General features: G+C 53.2%; 7 protein-coding genes across 7 annotated transcripts; 4 read left to right on the forward strand and 3 right to left on the reverse strand.

Annotated features, from left to right (window-relative positions):
* The first annotated feature begins 247 nt into the window (after positions 1–247).
* On the forward strand, positions 248–2216 carry BKA58DRAFT_9361 (uncharacterized protein). The gene is made up of 5 exons (XM_046176235.1): positions 248–493; positions 550–679; positions 730–797; positions 848–1275; positions 1326–2216. Exons 1-5 carry the CDS (start codon positions 383–385, stop codon positions 2020–2022), a joined length of 1434 nt encoding a protein of 477 aa, XP_046030743.1. The 5' UTR covers positions 248–382; the 3' UTR covers positions 2023–2216.
* Positions 2217–3787: 1571 nt separating this feature from the next.
* Positions 3788–5237, forward strand: BKA58DRAFT_396216 (major facilitator superfamily domain-containing protein; the record flags this gene model as incomplete). The annotated part of the gene is made up of 3 exons (XM_046171346.1): positions 3788–4049; positions 4102–4840; positions 4895–5237. 3 exons carry the CDS (start codon positions 3788–3790, stop codon positions 5235–5237), a joined length of 1344 nt encoding a protein of 447 aa, XP_046030744.1.
* Positions 5238–5671: 434 nt separating this feature from the next.
* On the forward strand, positions 5672–6696 carry BKA58DRAFT_9375 (uncharacterized protein). The gene has a single exon (XM_046176241.1). It carries the CDS (start codon positions 6025–6027, stop codon positions 6616–6618), a length of 594 nt encoding a protein of 197 aa, XP_046030745.1. The 5' UTR covers positions 5672–6024; the 3' UTR covers positions 6619–6696.
* Positions 6697–7766: 1070 nt separating this feature from the next.
* Positions 7767–8188, reverse strand: BKA58DRAFT_433630 (uncharacterized protein; the record flags this gene model as incomplete). The annotated part of the gene is made up of 2 exons (XM_046173207.1): positions 7767–7802; positions 7868–8188. The coding sequence occupies 2 exons, from the start codon at positions 8186–8188 to the stop codon at positions 7767–7769; spliced, it is 357 nt and encodes a 118-aa protein (XP_046030746.1).
* Positions 8189–9163: 975 nt separating this feature from the next.
* BKA58DRAFT_396219 (glycoside hydrolase superfamily) lies at positions 9164–11713 on the reverse strand (the record flags this gene model as incomplete). The annotated part of the gene is made up of 1 exon (XM_046171347.1): positions 9164–11713. One exon carries the CDS (start codon positions 11711–11713, stop codon positions 9164–9166), a length of 2550 nt encoding a protein of 849 aa, XP_046030747.1.
* A 1063-nt stretch (positions 11714–12776) lies between these two features.
* BKA58DRAFT_407247 (uncharacterized protein) lies at positions 12777–13699 on the reverse strand (the record flags this gene model as incomplete). Its single annotated transcript, XM_046172019.1, has 2 exons — positions 12777–13039; positions 13087–13699. 2 exons carry the CDS (start codon positions 13697–13699, stop codon positions 12777–12779), a joined length of 876 nt encoding a protein of 291 aa, XP_046030748.1.
* A 1072-nt stretch (positions 13700–14771) lies between these two features.
* Positions 14772–21374, forward strand: BKA58DRAFT_9370 (thyroid hormone receptor interactor 12). The gene is made up of 5 exons (XM_046176239.1): positions 14772–15247; positions 15439–15663; positions 15712–20573; positions 20625–20774; positions 20828–21374. The coding sequence occupies exons 1-5, from the start codon at positions 15222–15224 to the stop codon at positions 21022–21024; spliced, it is 5460 nt and encodes a 1819-aa protein (XP_046030749.1). The 5' UTR covers positions 14772–15221; the 3' UTR covers positions 21025–21374.
* Positions 21375–21408: the final 34 nt, after the last annotated feature.

Below are 21408 nucleotides of genomic sequence, written 5' to 3' on the forward strand. Positions count from 1 at the left end.
GACATGTACAGGCTCACCTGCCGCTAGTTGCACGACCCCGTTTTTGATCCTCCATGCGGGACAGCAGGGGTTGCACCATGTGTCGTAGGGAGGGCAACGCACGCATGTCATGACTTGGACGTTCGGCACGAGAGACCCACCGTTTAACGTATTAGACCACTACACCTCCTCGTCTGATGCGGCCTCGAACGCGGCCTCGATTTGGATCCATTGTAACACCATCTCTTGCAGGTCCATCTTCAACCTTTCCAGAACGTTGGCGGGACCATGTAATGGAGTTTGATCGCAACTAGCTATACTACCTTCACATATATCCGCATTCGCTAACCGATACGACGCCCGCTCGCCTCTACCGTAATACCTCCACATCGAGTGCGCAAACATGAGCACCGACACTGCTCTGTTACAAGATCCGAAAAACCATCCAGACAATGCGAATTTGCCAAACGTCAACGAACCTGCGACAATCCTTGGAGTCACTGTCGCCTTCCTGGTACGTGCGATGATCGAGAAATCATCCCATCACACGTCATGTACTAAGTCTATTAGGCACTCGCCATCTTTACATTGAGCTTCCGATTATGGTTCCGTGTCAAGGAACGTCTTTGGGGTTGGGATGATGTCTTCGTTGTTCTCGCTGCTACGGCCAGCTTCATCGGAGACATCATGGTTTGCATGAGTATGTTTGTTGAGATCCCACGAACAATGCGGTTGACTAATCACTTGTAGTGCCCGAGGATGGTCTTGGTCTGCATTTGTGGACACTCGATGCCGAACATCTAACTTCATATTTCAAGGTACTTGGTCCCGACATAACATGGACTATCCAGGCTAACGTTGGCTTCAGCACATCTATTCGACAAATGCTGCGTACACCGCAAGTACAGCCCTGATCAAACTCTCCATTCTCATACAGTATCTCCGACTCTTTGCCGAAGCCGCGCCCTCAACGACTACCGCTCAGTATCGACTCGCACGTCGTATCACCTGGGGCATGATATTGATATGCTCACTCTGGGGGTTGACCTTCTTCATGCTCGCGCTTTTCCCCTGCAACCCCGTGCGTAAGAACTGGAATCCAACATTAGAGGGCACATGCATCGGATGGGGCAGCAAAGACCCTGCCGACTTCTTCCACATGTTCTTAGGACATGCTGTTAGTAACTGCTTGCTGGATATTATGGTTCTTCTAGTACCCCTCCCTTTCGTAACCACACTAAGGATTGCGGGTAAAAGCCGAGCAGGCTTAGTTGGTCTGTTTAGCTTGGGCTGTGTGTAAGTGGATAATGAGCTCCCAAAAAGGCCTCCTACTGACAATTCACCAGTGTCGTCATCGTAGCTGTCGGCCGCATGATCGCTATGTCTGTTAACAAAGCTGGTACCAAGCCTATCCTAGACATGTCCTTCCATACACCCATCGTGTACATCTTCGCTGTCCTCGAAGTCAACTTTGCCATCATCACAGCCTCTATACCCATCTTCTGGCCCGCCATAGCAACACTGGCATCCAACAAGATCTTTGTCGTCAACGAGGTACAGATCCACGTCGAACATGTCACAAGAAACGATAGCTTCGACTCCACCGGCGGCATCAGCCTCAGCGACCGAAAGATACAATCGTCAGGCGGGGATAGCAAGATGGGCGTTGTAACTACAATTTCTGATCGAGCACCGCCTCGGAAGTCCGGCGAGAAGTCATCCACTCATCATCATCACAAACCAAGCACTGCTTCATCCGTCGGTCCAACTACCGGCTTTGGAGGAGGACGGAAACCAAGCACCGCCTCATCTGTAGGCCGAACAATGGGCATGGACCTCGCGGGCCGCCCCAGTCAAGAATCGTCACGCCACCTATACCGCATCCCCAGCAATGAGAACCGGAGCTCGAAGAGCCTGACGCAGAGCGAGGGTGACGACTGGTTCATGGAGATGGACAGGGCGAATTCACGCGGACAAGTAACGACAACGGTTGAGAAATCCTCGGTTCCATTCGAGCACCTCAAGACGTCGGATAAAAAGTAAAAAGCCACATGTTGGAAAGGGGCGGAGGTGGGAAGGATTTAGTACATGTCTTTGGTAATGTCTTTTGCGTGATACCCTGCAGCAATGCAATATGCAACATCTATCTTTCTTGTACGCAGCACATACATTAGATGAGTGTGTAGCAATGTAGTCATCTAATTCATTCTTCACGATTCACACATTGGGCACCTTCGTTCGACTTGCTCACGTGGATCGTTCGGTCTTGGTATGCACTCCCAAGACGCCGCGGGGCCGCAACAATGGTTATCGGTCCGAACTAGGAGTGCGATGGGGTCGATGGATACTGTACTGATTCAATCACCGATGGTTCCCCCGCAGAGATGCCGTGTTGGATCTCAATAGAATCGCGCACGGTGCTGTTGTTCGTGTTGCTCCTGCTTGCCGCTTACCGCGCTTTCTCCGTTGTATGAGCGTTGGAGTTTTGGGTCGAATGGAGGGTTGTCCGCCAAGGGATAGTTCTCGACCATTCATCTTCTTCCAGTCACACACATCAGCGAGCATCTAAAAGCATAAAATCTGTGAGGCTTTGGCCCCGCTTGTGTAAAGTTTGGCCTTGCGTCTACGGTACTTTTATCTCCACATGGAGAGCAGCACATGGTACATGGGTAGTGTACCTACTGCGCAGTCTGCTCGTCGAAAACAAACACACCTGGGTGGTAAGATACTGTACATTCGATTACGACGCTAAGGTAAACTATCGGGTTGCTGTCCCGATCGAATGTCGTATTTTAGATCGTGTGCTCACATGCCGTTTCGACGCGGCAGCTGCAGGATAAGCTCTGCGCGGCGTCAGCGGCGTCAGTGCTACTAACCCGTTCGGGCGACGCGCTGAGGCTTCGGACGCCTGAATAAAGCATGGCAAAGCTTGAGGCTGGACGCAACTTCCCCCTCAATATCCACGAGGAATTCTATGTTTGACAACCGCTGATTACCGCTATTTCTTGTGAGCGGTAATAGAACTTAATCCCGAACGCCACAGTATTCCAGAAGGCAAAGGACGCGTAACCTTGGATAGATTTGTAGTCCCAACGGCTGTCTTGCTCGGTATCTAGGTATTCCCGGCGGAAATATGCACCTGCTTTATCGAGTAACAGCCGCTCGTGGGCCTCCAAATCCTACGCCACAAGTATTGGGAAAAGCTTTCTTCCATTGTGAATGGTCCAATGCTTTCGACAGGACTGCACCAAGCCCGATGCGGCTTCGAGTAAGGGTGATCACAGGGTCTTTTGCAGTGAGTGGCACAACAGCCGTACCAGGGTAGATCGATCTTGAGTGAGAGCCGTTAAAGTTTGAGCGGTCTGCCTACGAAAGCTTATCTTCTGCTTCTACGACGCTCTTGCTATCCTACTACGCTGGCAATCGTGACGCGACACCTCGCTTGATCGCATTCTGGTTGAGCCACACGCGACACTACAATGGCTTCCGCTGCGGAAACCCAATCAGGCCCGTACAATGCAACTGACGCGAAAGGCGACATCGAACGTAGAGGCAGCGTCGCAAAGACAGAGAAAGGAAGGTGGGAAAGATTGTGGCCCGTTATCGCATGCGGCGCTGGTCTTTTCAGCGATGGCTACCTCAATAATGTACGCAGAACTCGATCCAAGAAGCGGCAGTGAGACATTTCCCAATGCGACAACCACAATCCCCATTCCAAAGCACCACCAAGATATTCGAGTCGAGATCTAAACTGCAAGAATACAAATGCTGATACAGGGATTTCTAGATTATCGGTCCAGTGAACACGATGCTCAAGACAATCTACCCAGACTCGTATGCGAACTCTTCGGCCCAAGCAAATGTCTCGAGTATAACTTTTGCGGGTACGGTCGTGGGCATGCTGTTCTTCGGGTATACTTCTGATCACTTTTCTCGGAAGTGGTCGCTGTTTACGTCAACCATTATCATCATCCTCTTCGCCATCTTAGGTACGGCGTCATACGGAGCTGGAGGTAGTCCAAGTGGATTATTGACGGCGCTCGTTGTATACCGTTTCTTCCTCGGAATCGGTACGTGAGACTGCAGTTGTTTCTTCTCCATAAATATACTGACTTGTGACAGGTATTGGTGGAGAGTATCCAGCAGGCAGCGTGGGCTGTGCAGAATCCACCGGCGAACTCAAGCAAGGCACCCGAAACAAATGGTTTATCCTCTTCACCAACGTGCAGATCGACCTAGCATTCTTCATCAGCGCCATCGTCGCGACCGTCGTTGTCCTCGCTACAGGCGAAGACCATCTACGAGCCGCCTGGCGTATCTGCCTGGGCATCGGAATCATCCCACCTCTTTCGCTGCTATACCTGCGATTGAAGCTACAGGAGCCTGAGGCGTTCAAGCGCGAGTCGCTGGCCAAAGCGAAGACACCATGGTTGCTTATCATCAAGTACTATTGGTTCCGCCTCAGTATCGTCAGCATCATCTGGTTCATCTACGACTTCAGCGCGTACTCGTTTGGTATCTACGCCACGTCCATCTTGGCCAATCTACTAGGCGAATCGGCACCGCTGTGGAAGAGTCTGGCATGGAACATCCTCATCAATTTCTTCTATATGCCCGGTTGCCTTGCTGGTGCTTTTGTCGCGGATTTGCCTTCCATGGGCCCTAAAAAGACTCTGTTCATCGGCGTGACCTTGCAGGGTATTATCGGGTTCATCATGGCTGGATGCTATCCTTGGTTGAACAAGCCTGAGAATGTCGCTGGGTTCGTCGTGGTGTATGGTGTCTTTCTTGCGCTGGGCGAGTTTGGACCGGGCGATAACATTGGTTTGGTTGCTTCCAAGACTTGCGCGACGGGAATACGGTACGTTATCTTGCCACATCTTTGGAGAAGCTCTTGTTTCTAACGTCTTGACAGAGGACAGTACTACGGTATCGCAGCAGCCGTGGGCAAGATCGGTGCATTCGCTGGCTCCTATGCCCTCGACGCGCTACAGAAAGCTGCAGGCGATGATGAAATCGCTGCCGGTCGCAATCCCTTCTTTGTGGCTTCCACTCTCGCCTTCGTAGCTGCTGGGCTGGTATTGCTTCTTCCACACATCGGCCAGGATACAATCGATCAGGAGGACGTGCGGTTCAGGGAATATCTCACAGCTAATGGCTATGATACTAGCAGCATGGGCTTGAAGAGTGCAGATGCGGCAAGTACTGAAAGCGACGACAACGGCGCTGTGCCGGTTGAACAGACGTATGGAAAATAAGTAAGGCTCATTTGTAAGACAACAATGGTCGATGACAACGACAGCTTTAGGTAGCAAGAACCCGTCTTCATACGAATTCATCTTCGCTACAACCCACCATCCCAAGACCACTACCGTTCTTTGCCAACGATCTGTATGCACGCTCAAGAATAGGACAGCTCTAGAGCTCCAGAGCCATAAGTGCCAGCACGTGCTAGGACGACACGCTAGAAATCTTCCGGCCTAGCGCATTCTCACACTACCGAGGCTATCTGCAAAGCCGGAGAACCTGGAAGCTACTACAACCCACGTCACTAGCAGCTCCCCACCATGCACGAGAGACGACAGATATACCATATCCCAGTCCACTTGATCCTCACTGTGCCGCCTTAAACTGGGTATCCCGCGTAATACTATTATACAACGGATACGTGGACGAGCCCATCTCACGTGCAATTGGGCACATTTACTCAGGTACCTCGGATCACTATTCCACCAAAGCAGGCTTGGATATCTAGGCAAAGACATACCGAGCCTCTTCGGCAATATGGAACTAGATGGAAGGAGAGTGGAACAAGCCGTGGTATCCCCACACAGAGGAAGAGACTGCGTCTTCGTGTGGACCCTAGTAGGCCTGAATGCGTGTAGTTGAGCCCATCGTCCGGGCACTCTGATTCGAAGGGGAAGCAGTAATAAAGACCAGCACGATATCTTCTATTGACCAACTACCAAAGAAAAAATTGACCCAACACCCTCACCTCATAAACACATATCCGTCATTTCAAATCTCGAATCCAGTCCACCCACCATGTCGCCCGCAGCCGTAACCTCGACCCCTCCCAGCACAACCCCCCACACGAACGGAAAATCGTCTACCAAACCCATCATAACCCCTTCTTCAACAACCACCTCCCAAATCCCCGCATGGGTCCAACCCGACCTCACCCGTCTCCTCCGCGTAGAGCACAACCCAGGCTCCTTCACCTCGCGCTCCGTCTCCCTTGTCAACTTGCCTCCCGGCGCAGTCTTCGCGCGCATCACAAAGCCCACGCCAGCCACCGTAGCGTACTCCTCCGTCCAAGCCTCGCGCGACCTGCACATCGAGCTGAACTGCGACCTCGTCTATATAAACCACAGCTGCAAGCCCAGCCTTGTATTTGATATGCAGCGCTGGGAAGTCAGGGTGTCTGAACAGGGGGAGGGTCTTAAGGAGGGTGATGAGTTGACGTTCTTTTATCCGAGTACGGAGTGGAGTATGGCTCAGCCTTTTGAGTGCTTGTGTAAGACGGAGGTGTGTGCGGGCGAGATTAAGGGTGCGAAGGATATGGGGAGAGAGGTGTTGGGCAGGTATTGGTTGAACGCGCATATTGAGGAGATGCTTGCTGAGAGGGATGGGCAGTAGGAGGAGGTTGATGGGGATGAGAGTTGTAACGAGGTGTAGAAGTAGAGCGTGAAGGAGTTGAGTAGAGGGCGGTTGCTGAGATTCGGTCTTGAATTAGTTTGTATGACGAAGAGTATGGAGATAAGGGTACTATGATCATCGACACGAGAAATTATTCTATGTCATACGGATTCCCCGTGCTTGCTTGTCGTACAAGTCTGACATCCTTATTTCCACTCTCAGCACCCGCCTAATATTCTCCACAGTGACCTCCGTGAACCCCTCCCCAAAAACCCTCCCATCCGCTATTTTTTCTTGCCAATTTTTCCCTTCCGCCCTGCTACCTTTAACATGATAAAGCACGTCCTCGGCCTCATCCATCAGTGCTTCAAAGCCAAACCCTTTCTCCTCTTTCTCGCTATCACCATGGTCGTGTAGGACGCGATATCTCCTCAACACGCGCTTCGTCCGCTCTGGAATATGGAGAGAAGGCCGAGAAGAGAATTCGTCTCTGAGGCAGTATAACACTGTTTTGGATATGGAGAACGAGGTACAGAGGCAGACGGTACGGAGAGTAGAGTGAACCACTCTTGTTTGAGTGATGACCCAGACTGTTGATGGGAGAAGGCTGAAGGTTTCGTCGCTGGGGGTGGAAGAAATGGGGTGTTCAAGGTCGGGACGTAGCCGTGAGTATGCTCCCGTTGTAGACAGATTCTTGTCTTTTGGATTGATTGTCCTTGGTAGCTTTTCGTTCCTCTGGGGCTCTCAACATCGATTCTCTTGCCAGCGGTGTCTTGAAGCCATCGCCATTCTTCTGGTGCTGCGCGGCTAAGGAGTGTGCGAGCGTCATATTTTGAAGGTCTTCTTCCATGGATTGGATGCTGTTCTCTTCACGGCTTCGCTGAGACATGACCGAGATTGATGCTAGAGATATGGGGTGTGCAGGTGCAGTGATTGGCGACAGGTAATTTGTCCAAGCGCCAGGAGCAGGATTATGTATGGACGAAGGGAAAGAGCACTACTCCAAAATGGCGGGGTGGTGATTGATGGAAAATGGTGTAGAGTAGTCCGGTACTAGGAATAATTTTACGCTTGCTCGCTGCCTAGGTGACCAGCTGAGAAGATACCAGACTCTGTAGTCGTCTCATTTCTAGAAAGACGTGTTAAGATCATCTGTAAGCACTCTCCGGATGCGGCAAATCAACCTGTTCTCCCATTAGCCTACTCTCCTCTCTAACAGCCCACGCCTGTCCCCATCACATCAACATACCTCATTATACCTCCCCTGATAAGCCGTCGGCCTCCTATCATCCATCTCAACACTCCAAACCTCGCCCTCATCCTCATCCTCCAACTTGCGATACCTCCCCTTCCTGCCTGGCAAAAAGTTCAAACTCTTCTCTGCATCCATCTTCGCCGCTCTCTTCTTTCGATCGCGCTTGTTCTTGCAGATGACGAGAGTGATGATGAGGCAGAACATGCCGACGGTAGCGAGGATGGAAAGGATGATGACGACGATGAAACCGCGTTTTTCGCCCGGATTCTGAAAGATGGAGTTGGTATCTCGGGTGTGGAGAGGGGTGGGAGACATGGTGGATGTGGCGTGGTCGTGGTAAGGATACCTAGGTAGGACGGGACGGGGTTATACGGTTGGTGTGTTGGCTTGTGATATTGTCGCTACGAAAAGAAGGAACTGGAGTTATGGCTCCAGGTTGGAGGAAGTCGCAACACACGATATAAACACCCTTACTTCGCCGAAAGCACTGCCTACACAGCCGCCTCCTCACGACACCGCCTTGGTGGCCTCACCCTCTTCGTGATCCTCCCCAGGATGGCACTCCTCCCACGCTCCACCCGCACCGCCTTAAAATAGCGACGTGCGCAACACCTCCTGCCAATCGCAATAGTTCAAGGTACGCACCGTTCGGGTGTGACGCGGCGATGTGAGCGCGGTGCCTGTATGTACCCAAGTAATTTTGTGTCTGTACATTGGGACCGAATTACCGATAACTGGATCATCTACAAGAGATGAAACTGGCAGAAATTGGCATGTACAGAAATTGTGAAGATACATCCATCAAATTGGTTGCGCAGCCGGGGCAATGAATCGTAAGTTTATAGGGGGCCTCGAACGCTTAGATCATCGTGGGAGCGACGAGACGAGATGAGATGTGGGGGGCCTGGAGTCGTGGTCAGCCTCACCGATTCAGCGGCTATTTCAAAACGCCTCCGTTCACACAGCGACTTTTATGCCAAGTCATGATATCTCCTGGAAAAAGCTGTACTAGGATGAGCCGGGTCAGGGCGGAGAGTGGTTTGAACTGAAGTCATTCGAAATGTGAGATGAGCGTAATGAATGATTTGATAAAGATATGCACCGAATTCTATGTACTGATTTGAATAGCCGAGACCAACGCCAGGAAATGCACATGCTATGTACACCCCAACCAAGAAAAACAACAGAATCATTTTCATATCCCCCAAACACCCTCATTACACGTATGCTCAATGAAAAAGGCAGGCCGAGGCCCGCCACACAACATCCAACCCCCTTCACCATCCCCATCTACATCCTCCTATAATTCTCCGCCAATCCCTCAAACTGATCCAGCCCCTCCACCCCATTACCAGGACAACTCCAATCGCGCTCATACGCCTTATCGGGCAGAATCCCCGCCTCGCGCCCCCGCCTATAACTCCACTGCGTACTACTTTCCGTCTCCCACGTCCAGTAAAACCAGCCCCAACCAGCTTCGAACGCATCCATCTGGCCAATCGCAAACTGGTACAGCCACTTCTTGTACTGGTCAGAATAGTCCTTCGGATCGGCATTAGCCTGGTCGCAGGAGCACTGCGACGACTCCAGCGGACACTGCGGAGCGAGGACAGCGCCGGATTTGCCGTCTTGAGCTTGTAACGTGCCTTCCCAGCGTGTGCCCGTGTTGACGTTATTGATGTATTGCGTGCAATCTGTGTCTGCCTGGGACCATTCTCCGCACATGGTAGGACCGAAACCGGTTTTCTTGTCCATGGAGCGCTTGCTTTGTTGGGTCCAGGCTTCGCAGGCGAAGTTGAGCTTGTCGCGGTGCTCGAGCTTGATTTGGTCCGTGTTGAAGATGACGTATTGGTGGACGTCGAGGAGGAGGTTTTCGTTGCCTTGCAGCTTGCCTTGCCAGTTGTCGAGGCCCATGAAGCCGTCGCCGAAGACGATGATGCCTTCTATGCCGTCGGCGCGGATTTGGTCGATGGCTTTTTGGGTCCAGGCGACTACCTTTTCGGTGTCGAGTTCTACGTTGCGGGGTTCGTTGACGAGGCCGTACATGGTGACTACGTTCTTGTATCGATCTTGGGCGAAAAAGACGGAGAGCTTATGGTGGACGTCTAGGGTGCGTTGGCCGTTCTTGTCGCCGTCTGTGCCGTTGAGCCAGTTGATTTGGCCTTGACGACCAGAGTGGTTCCAGCCGTTTTGACTACCTGGTGCGCCGTGGAGATCAAGGTTGACGCGGAGCCCATTTTGTCGACAGTACTCGATACCGCGTAGGAGGTAACGCCAGGCTACTTGTGGTACGTAGACGTCGTCGTCGTATGTCTCCACGATCCAGTAGCCGAACGGGAAGCGAACGTGATCCATACCGGCCTCTCTGATCTCCTGGAAAGTCTTCTTGTTGATAAAGGTAGAATAGTGCTTCTCCATAGTATCTTTTGCCTTTGCAGGTCCGAGCTTGCTCAGGAACGTCCATTCGTCGACTACGTTGTCTTTGGACCCATACTGAGAGAAGTAAGACGGCGTAATGAAGGGCTCGAGGTTGAGCCAGCCACCGACGTTCACACCACGAATAGGTGTCTTGCCGTACTCAAACGAGTCTGAGAGTTTCGGAACAGAAGGATTTGCTTGAACATCATCGTCCCAGGAGTCGTTGAGACCGATGACTGGGAGGCCTCCGACGAGTTTGTTGGTGTAGGTGACATTGAAGTCATCGGTATCGTACCATGCCCATGGGTCCAATATGCCACCGCGATCCGCTTCTGGTACGCTGTTTCGGTCCTTCCCGGCTAGATTGTCGTTCTTTGGCCCTGATGAGGCGGCAGCGGATCCGGTCCCTGAGCTTTCGTCATCTTTGCCTCTGCTTGAGTGTAACGCAGCAACGGGTATGACGATAGCTAGGATTATCACGACGCAGACAATGCCGAATATTATACGCTTCTTCTTCTTCTTTCGTGCCAGCTCCTCTTCTGTGTACACGGTTGGCGGACCACTGCCCGCACCTCCGCGCTTCTCCATCATGAACCGATATTCGGAATCGTCGTCGATGCCACCCTCTTCGGCCAAGGGTCCGCTGATAACGCGCCGCTTCTTCTGCTCTGTGCGGTGTTGCTTCTCTTGCCGTCTCCGTTCCCTCCGCTCGTCGGCTTCTGATGGTGTGTATTTCGACTCGTGCTTCCGTCTTCGCTCCTCCCGTTCATCTTCCGTGTATGCGCCTCTTTTTCTTTCGAGCTCATCGTCGGTCTGACTTTGCTTCAATGCAGCAGCCTTCCGTTTCTCCTCCCGCCGTTTCCTAGCTTTCTCCTCAAGCAATGCGGCATCGCTTTCTGCAGCACGTCGTCTGGCTTCCTCTTCTTGCTGTTCTTTCCTCTTCTCCGCTCGCTCATGCTTGATTCTCTCCTTCTCCAGGTCCTTCTCCTTCTTCCTGACTTCTTTCAGGTATTCATCGTCGTAGTCGTAGGCTCCCCAGCCCCCAGCCTTCTTCGCATTGGTCTTGTCGAGCTTCGCTAACGCATCGAGACTCAGAGGAGCTGAGCCTCGACTTCCCCTCCCACTTCCGTCTGTTGTAGAATTGCGCCTCGACCCCCGCGCTTTGCGTGGCGCCGGGGATTCCTGCTCCGTGTCACTTTGGTGTCTCGACCGCCGAGGCGGTTTCGGGAGTAGGTCGCCTGAAGAGTCTGTTGCCCTGTGTCCCTTTCTCCGTCTTCCTTCCCGATCGTAAACCGCATCGTCACCGCGAGATTCTCTCCTTCGTCGTCGCTCAGGATCTACGTCGCCGTGGGATTCTCTGCGCCGTCTTCGTTCGTCGCCTTGTGGCCGTCTACGCGACGCAGTGCGCTCGCGGTCGCTCATCGAAAAGATCGGGTGGTCGTGATAAGTATACGTGCTTCAAGCGAAAGCGCGGTGTAGAAACGTGGGGCCGGGATGCACTTCATAAGATAGCTGCAAAAGCATGCAAACAATAAAAAATACGTTCAATCGTGTCTGCCACCACCCGGGCGCATGTGATTATCGGTAGCGAATATGTATAATCGGCGGCTGGACACATGCACGAGGTTGGGCTTGCTGGGATGCGGTGTCGTTGCTGTGGTGATGAGGTGTTGATGTCTGGCCTGACGTGGCCGAGCGCTGGGCGCCACAAGCCGCTTGGATAGCCATCTTGGAACAGCGACAAACTTGGACACAGAACACGGAGTCGGTCCTGTGTGAAGGTTATTGATATCTGACAAGGCGGGTATCACAGGCGACCAAGTTCTCAGCACACATTCGGAACACTTGGTAACGCAAAGCGCTGCGTATGCCTTGGTGGCTGTGTCACGAACACAAACAGAGCGCACAGCACACTCTCTAGAATGCAATGGCTTGTCACATACTGCCCAGCATTTTCTCGAGAATGCCATCGCGTCATGCACAAATTACCCAATCTCGACGAGGCCGTTGAGTCCCTGCGCCCTGAGATCAGCAACGGCAGGGAAGGAAGATGTGCCGCCAACTCGCTTCAGCGGATGACATCATAGCCCCTGTAATGATAGACAAGCCCGCCCGTGGACCTCCACGCTCCGTTACTTGGTGCAATTCGTAAAGATTATCGTGCATTGTTGAGTCTGTGTGTGGTATCATAGCTGGAAATATACAAAAACAATGCGCCAATGGTCGTAGGGCTCATCCTGACCCTTTTCCCTTTTCAGCCAACCAAGCCCGTGAAGGCCCACCCGTGCCTCTCTAACAAGCCGGTTTTGGGTGATCGTGACGATTTAATGAGAGTACCGCCTCTATAACGCCAATTCAGTTTGCCACCCAAAGATCACGGACGTGCGTTGTTCGCAGCGTGCGGCGCGGCAGTCCTGTCGGAAGTGGTGGTACATGCGGTTCTCGAAATGCGAAGGGGTCATAGCAGTTTCGTGAGTGAGCTTGTTCAAGAAGCTGAAACACTTTGTGAGGACCCTGTAGCGTCAGAGGATGCTGTCTTTTTCCCTTTGTCTGCTACTTTCTTCTCGTCGTCGCTGTAGAGGCCGTGTTCGTAGATGTAGTCGACGACCTTGTCGGGGATGTAGTAGCGGATGCTCTTACCCCGCTTGCGGAAAAGCCGGATCTTGGTGGACGAGACGTCGTTCTGGATGAGTTGCGGGATCACGCGGATGTTCTCCCTCCACTGCTGGAGCTGTACAAGCGCATCATCTGTGGCATGTTAGTGGTTGTAGAGATTTATGCGAGGAGGAACGTACCAATGTCAGTACCGCTGCGCTCGAGGATGAAGGCACCATAGTGGCCCAGAATCCTGCTCAGATCCTCGCGAGCCCAAAGACCGGGTGTGCTCATGGTCTGGATCAGGTCGGCGCCTGCGAGAAGCGCCACATGAATGCGTCGCTTCTCGCCATTCTCGCTCGCTATCCCTCCCATGACCTCGTTAAGCTCGTGGTCAAAGTGGTCGAGTACCTTGACGGTTGGGAGATACTCCTTGTGCAGCGGCTCCCACGGGTCAACACCGATCCAAGTCGAGCTGTCCTGTACAGCGATCCTCGTCATGTTGATCCTGTGCTGTGCGGAAGCCAGTCCGGCTTTCTTGTATGCGTCGCCGACAGGGCTGAAGAAGCCGCCCACGACTTCGTAGTCGGTCTCGAACTCGCAGTAGTCGGCCGCCTCTTCAAACATGCGCAAGTGTAGATTTGTTGGCGGGGAGAAGGAGCCACATGATACGAGCACGAGGGGCTGCTTCTTGGGGTTTGATAGCGTCTTCTTCAATCTCTCTTTGGGAAATGTGTAGTTGGCGAGCGACATGGCCTCGGTGTTGGGGAGCCCAGCGTCGAGCAAGATGTCGCGGTTATCCGTTGAGGACATGGTAGCGACGGCGATTTTGCGTGGAGCGATGCGCGGGCGGATAGCGAGGGGTGACCTCGGAGGGGTGAGCGGGCGGCTATGTAGTGATGGACTGCGGAGGTGACGGCGGGGTGGGGTTGCGGTCGCAGCTGGGATGTGCGCGACAAAACTAAAAGGCCAAGTCAATTGCCGGCGGAAGGGGGGCATTTATGAGTGAAAGGCTTACGAATACCGCGATAAACGGGGTCACCGGGAGACTACCTACGAGACTAGGCAGTAGTGAGAAGTGAGTCGATAGGAGCCTGGTTATGACGCGGGGGCAGCGAGGCGACACCCGACGGACAGTGTTTTAGGCAGTGGGCGCGACAAAGCGGACAGGGTGAGACTGTGAAAGTGGATTGTGAGTGAGACGGATATAGGGAAGCAGATGCACAGGGTGAGCCGGCCGTGGAAGAGGGGGACATGTTGTACCATGCCCTTTTACACTTTCAGGGTTGTTTCTAGGCGGCCGTTTGGACACTGGAACGCGGGCGGCGGGGCTTTCCAGGGTGGTCACGATTTTGCCTGCCCTGCGACCGCACATCTCGCCGTGCATGGTGCCATAACTCCGGCGCGCCACTCGCTCTGCGCCGCAAAAAAATGAAACGCCTTTCGCGTCCGAAGACTCGCCAAATGGCAAGCGAAGGCTGCAAACTGCTCGGACAGAAGTGGGAAGCTCACGTGCTGCGTGGATGTGTCGGCATTTCCCCGACCCCACAGGTACCAACTCTGTTTTGCAATTAGTCGCGAGCCGTGGGATCCATATGCTGAACAATCCGTGGGCTTGGCTGTGAAGAGGAAGGGATTGCTTGTCTTGGTACTGAGTGACCCTGGGCGTGACAGAAGGCGCTAAGGATGGCTAGAAATGGCCTGATTACTCGATGCGAAACTGTGGGAGCGACGTCGGAGGGCTGCGGCTAAGATAGTGAGAAGTAGCTAGGTTTGTAATCCTGTGAAGCTGTCCTGGATCCTAGATAATGGTAGGGAGTTGAACAGGACTAGGTGTAGTCAGTCCTCACAGACACCCCAAGTGAATCCATGGATAATTCAGCCGCGATACTTTCATCCCAACTTAGTCGGGCAGTATGGATTACCTCAATGGCCAGATAGGCTGCCTCACCTTGACAAATTTTTCGCCACCATCATCGAATATGAACAGGAGGATGCCAACTCATCACTCACTTCATCGTTCTGTGGTGCTTCTGGCAGGCGCGGGCCACCCGTAGGTCGGATGCGGCAACTGCGACTCGCTCTATCGATAACAACAAAGGCGCTAGGCAGGTCACGTAATTAGCTCCCTCTGGCATGCAGGTGGATATCGACGTCCAGTATTCGCCAGCGTCACTACAGTATTACCATCTCTTTCTATTACCCATCGCACGGCCAGAGCAGCTCTCTCGTTTGCTCTGTTTGCTGAGACCCGCCCCATTCGCCGCCGCTACCGGTTCCCGTGTGTTTGCACCTACCGCACTCGCTTGAGCACACGCCTAATGGCGCGTCCTTGATGGCCTCCAGAGGACCTCGTGAAAGGTAAAGACCTTCCCACCCGACCCTTGGCTGCTGCAGCACTCTCCACCCCGCGGTTCAACACCACACGCTGCTGCGGTTCTCAACCAAGTCTCACTTTGCTCTGCCCCCACAGAAGTGCTGTACCCCCCGGGGCCACAGTCTGCGCGCATCTCGATTTCACAAGCCTGTAGTCAGAATCTCATGTCGTCCAGAGTCACTCGCTCGCAAAGGCGCCAATCCGCCAACACCAACGATACTTCGCCCCCTATTGCTCCCCCGACCGCAACTCAACCGCCGCCCGCACCAGCGTCCCGCAAGAGGAAGACGTCAGCGCGCGATCCCAGCCCCGACCCAGCAGACAACCCAGAGTCTACACCCAAACGCAGGGCTACCAAGAACAAGAGAGCCAAAGGCAAAGCAGCCATGTCTTCGTCTGGGTCTGTGCCAATTGCCCCAATCGGCGAGCAAGCGCTGACCGAAGACAGCCCACCATCAGATCCCATCGACGAGAAATCGACGCCACAGCCCTCAAAGCGATCCAAGAGCGGCCGTAAGACCAAGCCCTCAAACGCCGCGCCCGACGCCGATAGCCCCTCCACGTCCCGCCGAAGCTCGCGCAAATCGAACAAGGCCGAGGACGACACGACCATGGACGATGCTCCCGCGAACAAGGCCGAAGAAGAAACGCGCCAGTCTGGCGAAGACCATACCAGCGATGACGAGAACGGCGACGATCACGGAGAGCGATACGACGAGGAAGACGACGATGATGACGACGATCCCTTCACCAGCGGCTTCCTGGGACGCAACTCACACAGCCTATCTGCGCTTAGGCAGCTCACCGGCATGATGGCCGGTACCACACAGCGCCTGCGGGGTATTCTGGACCAACTGCGATCGCCAGACATGTCTATACAACTGATTGCGCTGCAAGAACTGTCCGAAGTGCTCCTCATCTCCACCGAGGACAACCTGGCCGGCCATTTCTCCCCTGATGCCTACGTCAAGGAACTGGTCAAGCTCATGCAACCGAATGAGTTCACGATGGAAGAGAACCCGGAGCTTATGTTGCTCGCCTGCCGATGCTTGGCCAATTTGATGGAAGCCCTGCCCCAGGCCACCGCCAACGTCGTGTACGGTGGCGCTGTGCCTGTCCTCTGCTCCAAGCTGCTCGAGATCAACTTTATCGACCTGGCCGAACAATGTCTGAGTACGTTGGAAAAGATTTCCGTGGAGTTCCCGGGAGTTATTGTACGGGAAGGCGGTCTGACAGCGTGCTTGACCTTCCTCGATTTCTTCGCCACAAGCACACAGCGTGTAGCCGTCACAACCGCAGCAAACTGCTGTCGGAACATCCCAGAGGATTCCTTCCCGGTCGTGCGCGATGTTATGCCTATTCTCGAGAATATTCTGAACAACAACGATCAAAAGGTTGTAGAGCAGGGCTGCATCTGTGTCTCTAGAATCGTTCAGAGCTTCCGGCAACAGGAGAGCAAGCTGGAAGAGCTGGTCAGCCCAGGTCTTCTCAAAGCCATCCTGCGACTTCTGCTTCCAGGCAGCACGAATCTCATTGGACCCAGCATCCACACTATGTTCTTGCAGGTTCTGGCGTACACCGCCAAGGCAAGCCCGCGTCTATCAGCTGAGCTATTGAAGATGAATGTGGTCGATACTTTGTACCAGATCCTAACTGGTGTTTCACCTCCTAGTGGCACTGAGGACGTCGCAGCTAAGATTGACTCTGTCGTCATCATGCAAGCCTTGATTCACCGGCCCAAAGATCAAGTTTTCGAGACATTGAATGTTATCTGCGAACTGCTGCCCGATGTCCCGACCGAGGGTCTGATGTACCTTGACGATCTCTTCGATGCCGGCTACCCAGGCGACGACCTCCTTCCACTTTCTTCCACTAACAAGAAGACCACCAATGAGAAACGCGTCGAGCTTTTGGAAGATTGCAAGGCAGAGGTTAAGCGCTTCGCCGTGATCCTTCTGCCTACTCTGACAGACGCCTACTCAAGTACTGTCAACCTCAGTGTACGCCAGAAAGTGCTTACCGCTCATCTCAAGATGTTGTCAAATCTGGATACCGATATTCTCGAGGAAGCGCTACGGCCGGTACCCTATGCTTCGCATCTGGCATCGATCTTTACGCAGCAGGACCACCCATCCTTGGTCACATACGCGTTACAGGCTGCCGAACTATTGCTCAAGCGACTGGAGCCCATCTACCGGTACCAATTCTATCGCGAAGGCGTCATATCCGAGATCTCGCAATTGGCGAACCGCCCCTGCAAGTCGTTGGAAACCAAGCCCAAGGATTCCAAGCTGGCAGGAGAGATCGAGGTTGCAGCTGATTCGGGTGCTAGCACCATCTCCACTGCAGAACAAGACGCTGAGCGGGAAGCCGCCCAGTCGAGCGACGGTGTCGACGTGGAAATGCAGTCCGACGATGGCGAAGACGTGGATCCGGACGATGAACCGAATGAAAGCAGCCAGAACCGAGACGAGGATGATGAGTCGGACTCTTCGTCGTCATCTGACCAGCGGGAGCCAGTACCGATGCCCGATATCGAAGATATCATCACGCTCCGTGCTAAGAAGTTCATTGACGTTCACGAGAAGGAATCTGATAATCCTATACGCGAAAAGGCTTCTGCGGTCCTGGAGGACCTGAAATCGCTTGCTGATGAAATTAAGACGTGCGTTGCTGATGGTGCTACAAGCGACTGTATGAACATGTTCACAAGACTGGCATCTTACTTTGAAGGCGATGCACTAGAAAGCATCACAAGCTACGAGCTGAAAACATCGAAGATTGTGGAGGTGCTCTTGGAGCTGTTCTCGATGTCTACATCTGACAAGAAGGTCGACCCTAGGCCCATCTTCTTGGAAGCCTTCATGGGAGGTAGTGGCCAGAGCAAGATCAAGACCGCGAGCACTGCGTCTCCAGCTACGCCTTTCAGCGTATTGGTCCATAAGCTGCAAGATCTGCTGAGCAGATCCGAACACTTCGACGTAATTACTGTTCATCAAAATATGTACGACAGCCGAGGAAGCGCAACTTCCATGTTGGCTAAGCAGTTGAGGCTGAAGCTTGTCGCCGATGACGATTCGGGAATCCCAAAGACTTACCGCAATATCATGGTGTCCATTCACGCCATTGCTACATTCAAAGCCCTAGACGACTACCTTCGACCCCGCATCAGCCTCGCAGATCGGCCACGGCCGGCCAAGACTCGCGACCAATTCCCATCTCGGGACCAATTTGAGGCCATGTATGCTCAAGCTCTTTCGGAAGGACGCGCACCACCACCACCCCACACCCCTTCAGATTCGTCACACCGTGCTTCAAAAAAGTCTTCGCGATCCAAGGCAGCCCCGGCCGATGCATCCCAGCCAGGACCGAGCTCGGCTACACGAGAGAAGTCTCGTCGATCAAGTAGGCGTCAACAGGCGCAGCTTCCTCCACCCCCGCCACCACCCCCAGCCAAGCCTCACTCGAACAGCAGCCAAGATCCAGTCGAATGTGCTGATGAGGCGCAGCTCTCCGACCAAGATTCTATGGATGACGACAGTGCCTTGAATGCCATCGTCGACGATCTTGAAGATGAGCTGGATGAGGATATGCCAGATCCATCGGCTGTCAGTGTCGAAGTCGCATCGACAGGACAAGCCACTGCTCGTGAAGAAGACGGCACGCGGATTGCTACACCCGTACAAAACACACCACTGGCAAAGCCACCTTCCGAAAACCGAACTCCAGCGTCACGTCTGTCTGCCTTACTACAGAGCTCGGCTGCCATGCGTCAAAATCTAGGTGGGGCAAGCGCTCTGTCATATGCTGCCGCTGTACAATCGACCCCTCAAGACTGGCATATCGAATTCAGCGTGAACGACCAGCCACTCTCAAATGAGACAACAATTTACCGCGCTGTGCACTTCAGCCAGGCGCAACCAGCGGATGGATCACATCGCTCGGTTTGGAACGGTATTCATACCATCAAGTTCAAGCGGGTGCAGGGCCCTCCACCAAGCGAGCCCAGCTCCTTGACACCGCCGCCAGAGTCACGTTCGGACGTTTCGGGTATGCCAGCCTCACTTGATCAACATCCAGTGACATCTGGTATTCTGCGATTACTTAGCATACTCCACGGGCTGAACTCGCACCTTGACGACATCCTGCTGGCGAACAAGGAACAGGTCAAACTGAATACCGAGCCGCTCTCACAATTCGTCAACACGAAGCTCACAGCCAAACTTAACCGTCAGTTAGAAGAGCCTCTTGTTGTAGCAAGCAACTGCCTCCCTAGTTGGAGCGAGGATCTGGCTCGGTTCTACCCATTCCTTTTCCCGTTCGAGACGCGCCACCTCTTCCTACAGTCTACTTCGTTTGGCTACTCTAGGTCGATGACGCGATGGCAGAACTCGCAGCCCACAAGCGACTCACGTGACAGTCGACATAGGGATGAGCGGCCGTTCCTAGGTAGACTTCAACGCCAGAAGGTTCGCATTTCTAGGTCCCGAATCTTGGAGTCCGCTATGAAAGTCATGCAACTGTATGGACATTCGGCTAGTGTTCTGGAAGTCGAGTACTTTGAGGAAGTTGGAACTGGTTTGGGACCGACGTTGGAATTCTACTCCACAGTATCCCGCGAGTTCTCAAAGAAGAAGCTGAAGCTTTGGCGAGAGAATGAGTCCAGCGATCAGGACGAATATGCCTTCGGCAAGCGAGGACTCTATCCCGCTCCCATGAGCACTGAAGAAGCAAGCACCGAGAATGGAGAGAAGCGTCTCGAGCTGTTCAAGATTCTGGGTAAATTCGTCGCTCGCTCCATGCTGGACTCTCGCATCATCGACGTGTCCTTCAACCCAACATTCTTCCGCATCAGTGACGGTTCCAGCGCAGCAGTTGCACCATCTCTTGGAGCGATCAAAGCAGTCGATGAAGACCTGGCCAAGTCTTTGGTTCTACTCAAGCAATTTGCCGATGCAAAGCAGAAGGTTGACAACGACAATCTGAGCGCAGCCGCAAAAGCCGCGGCTCTTAACGACATTGTCATCCAAGATTGCCGGGTGGAAGACTTAGCTCTCGACTTCACACTTCCTGGTTATGGTTCCATTGAGCTTATTCCGAACGGCGCGGATACCTCCGTCACGATCGAGAACGTCGACATGTATGTAGAGAAGGTCATCGACTTCACCCTGGGCTCTGGTGTCCAGCGACAGGCAGATGCTTTCCGCGCAGGCTTCACAGAGGTCTTCCCATACTCTGCTCTCAAGGCATTCACCCCTGATGAGTTGGTGATGCTATTCGGTCGGACGGATGAGGATTGGTCGCTCGAGAGTAAGTTTAGAAACGTCCACCACTTCAGCACTGTTACTAACCACACCACAGCTCTTATGGATTCCATCAAAGCAGACCACGGCTACAACCTCGACAGCAAGAGCGTACGCAACTTACTTGCTACCATGAGCGAATTCGACGCGCAGGAGCGGAGGGATTTCTTGCAGTTCATTACCGGCAGTCCCAAGCTACCAATTGGAGGTAAGTCATATCGTTCACTGTACATCAAACCCTGTTTACTAACACGTCTCCAGGCTTCAAGGCTCTCACACCAATGTTCACGGTCGTTTGCAAGCCCAGCGAACCACCCTACACATCCGACGACTATCTCCCTTCCGTCATGACATGTGTCAACTATCTCAAGATGCCCGACTACAGCACCGTCGATATCCTGCGGGAGAAGCTAAGCGTAGCCATCCGCGAAGGTCAAGGCGCCTTCCATCTTTCCTAGATTGTTCACCCGGTGGTGTAGTGATGATGATTGAGTGAGTGGAGGACTGGCAGGAGAGAATATGGATACCCAGGGGTCTATTTCCTTGTTGGGAGGCGTCAGACGCGTTCTCTCACTCTCTATACGCGCTATAGATTCAACGCCTTTATTTAACGACACTATTTGTGTGGGTTTAGTATGCATTGCAAAGGTTCGGCTTCTGGGAAGCGGCGTTCTGAGTAAGGGGTTTAGTAGTTGGTTTGCGCAATTCGATACCTTTTAGAATCGCACGAGGATCTGTCTTGATGTCTGTGATTTTTGTCAGTGCTGGTGGTAAGTCTGCCAACTCTCCTCTCTACTTTCTATGTGCTGTGATATCTCAGACTCTCAAGGCAGCAGAATGTA

The sequence above is a fragment of the Alternaria rosae genome (assembly GCF_020736505.1).
Source record: "Alternaria rosae strain MPI-PUGE-AT-0040 chromosome Unknown BKA58scaffold_1, whole genome shotgun sequence".
NCBI classification, from domain to species: domain Eukaryota; kingdom Fungi; phylum Ascomycota; class Dothideomycetes; order Pleosporales; family Pleosporaceae; genus Alternaria; species Alternaria rosae.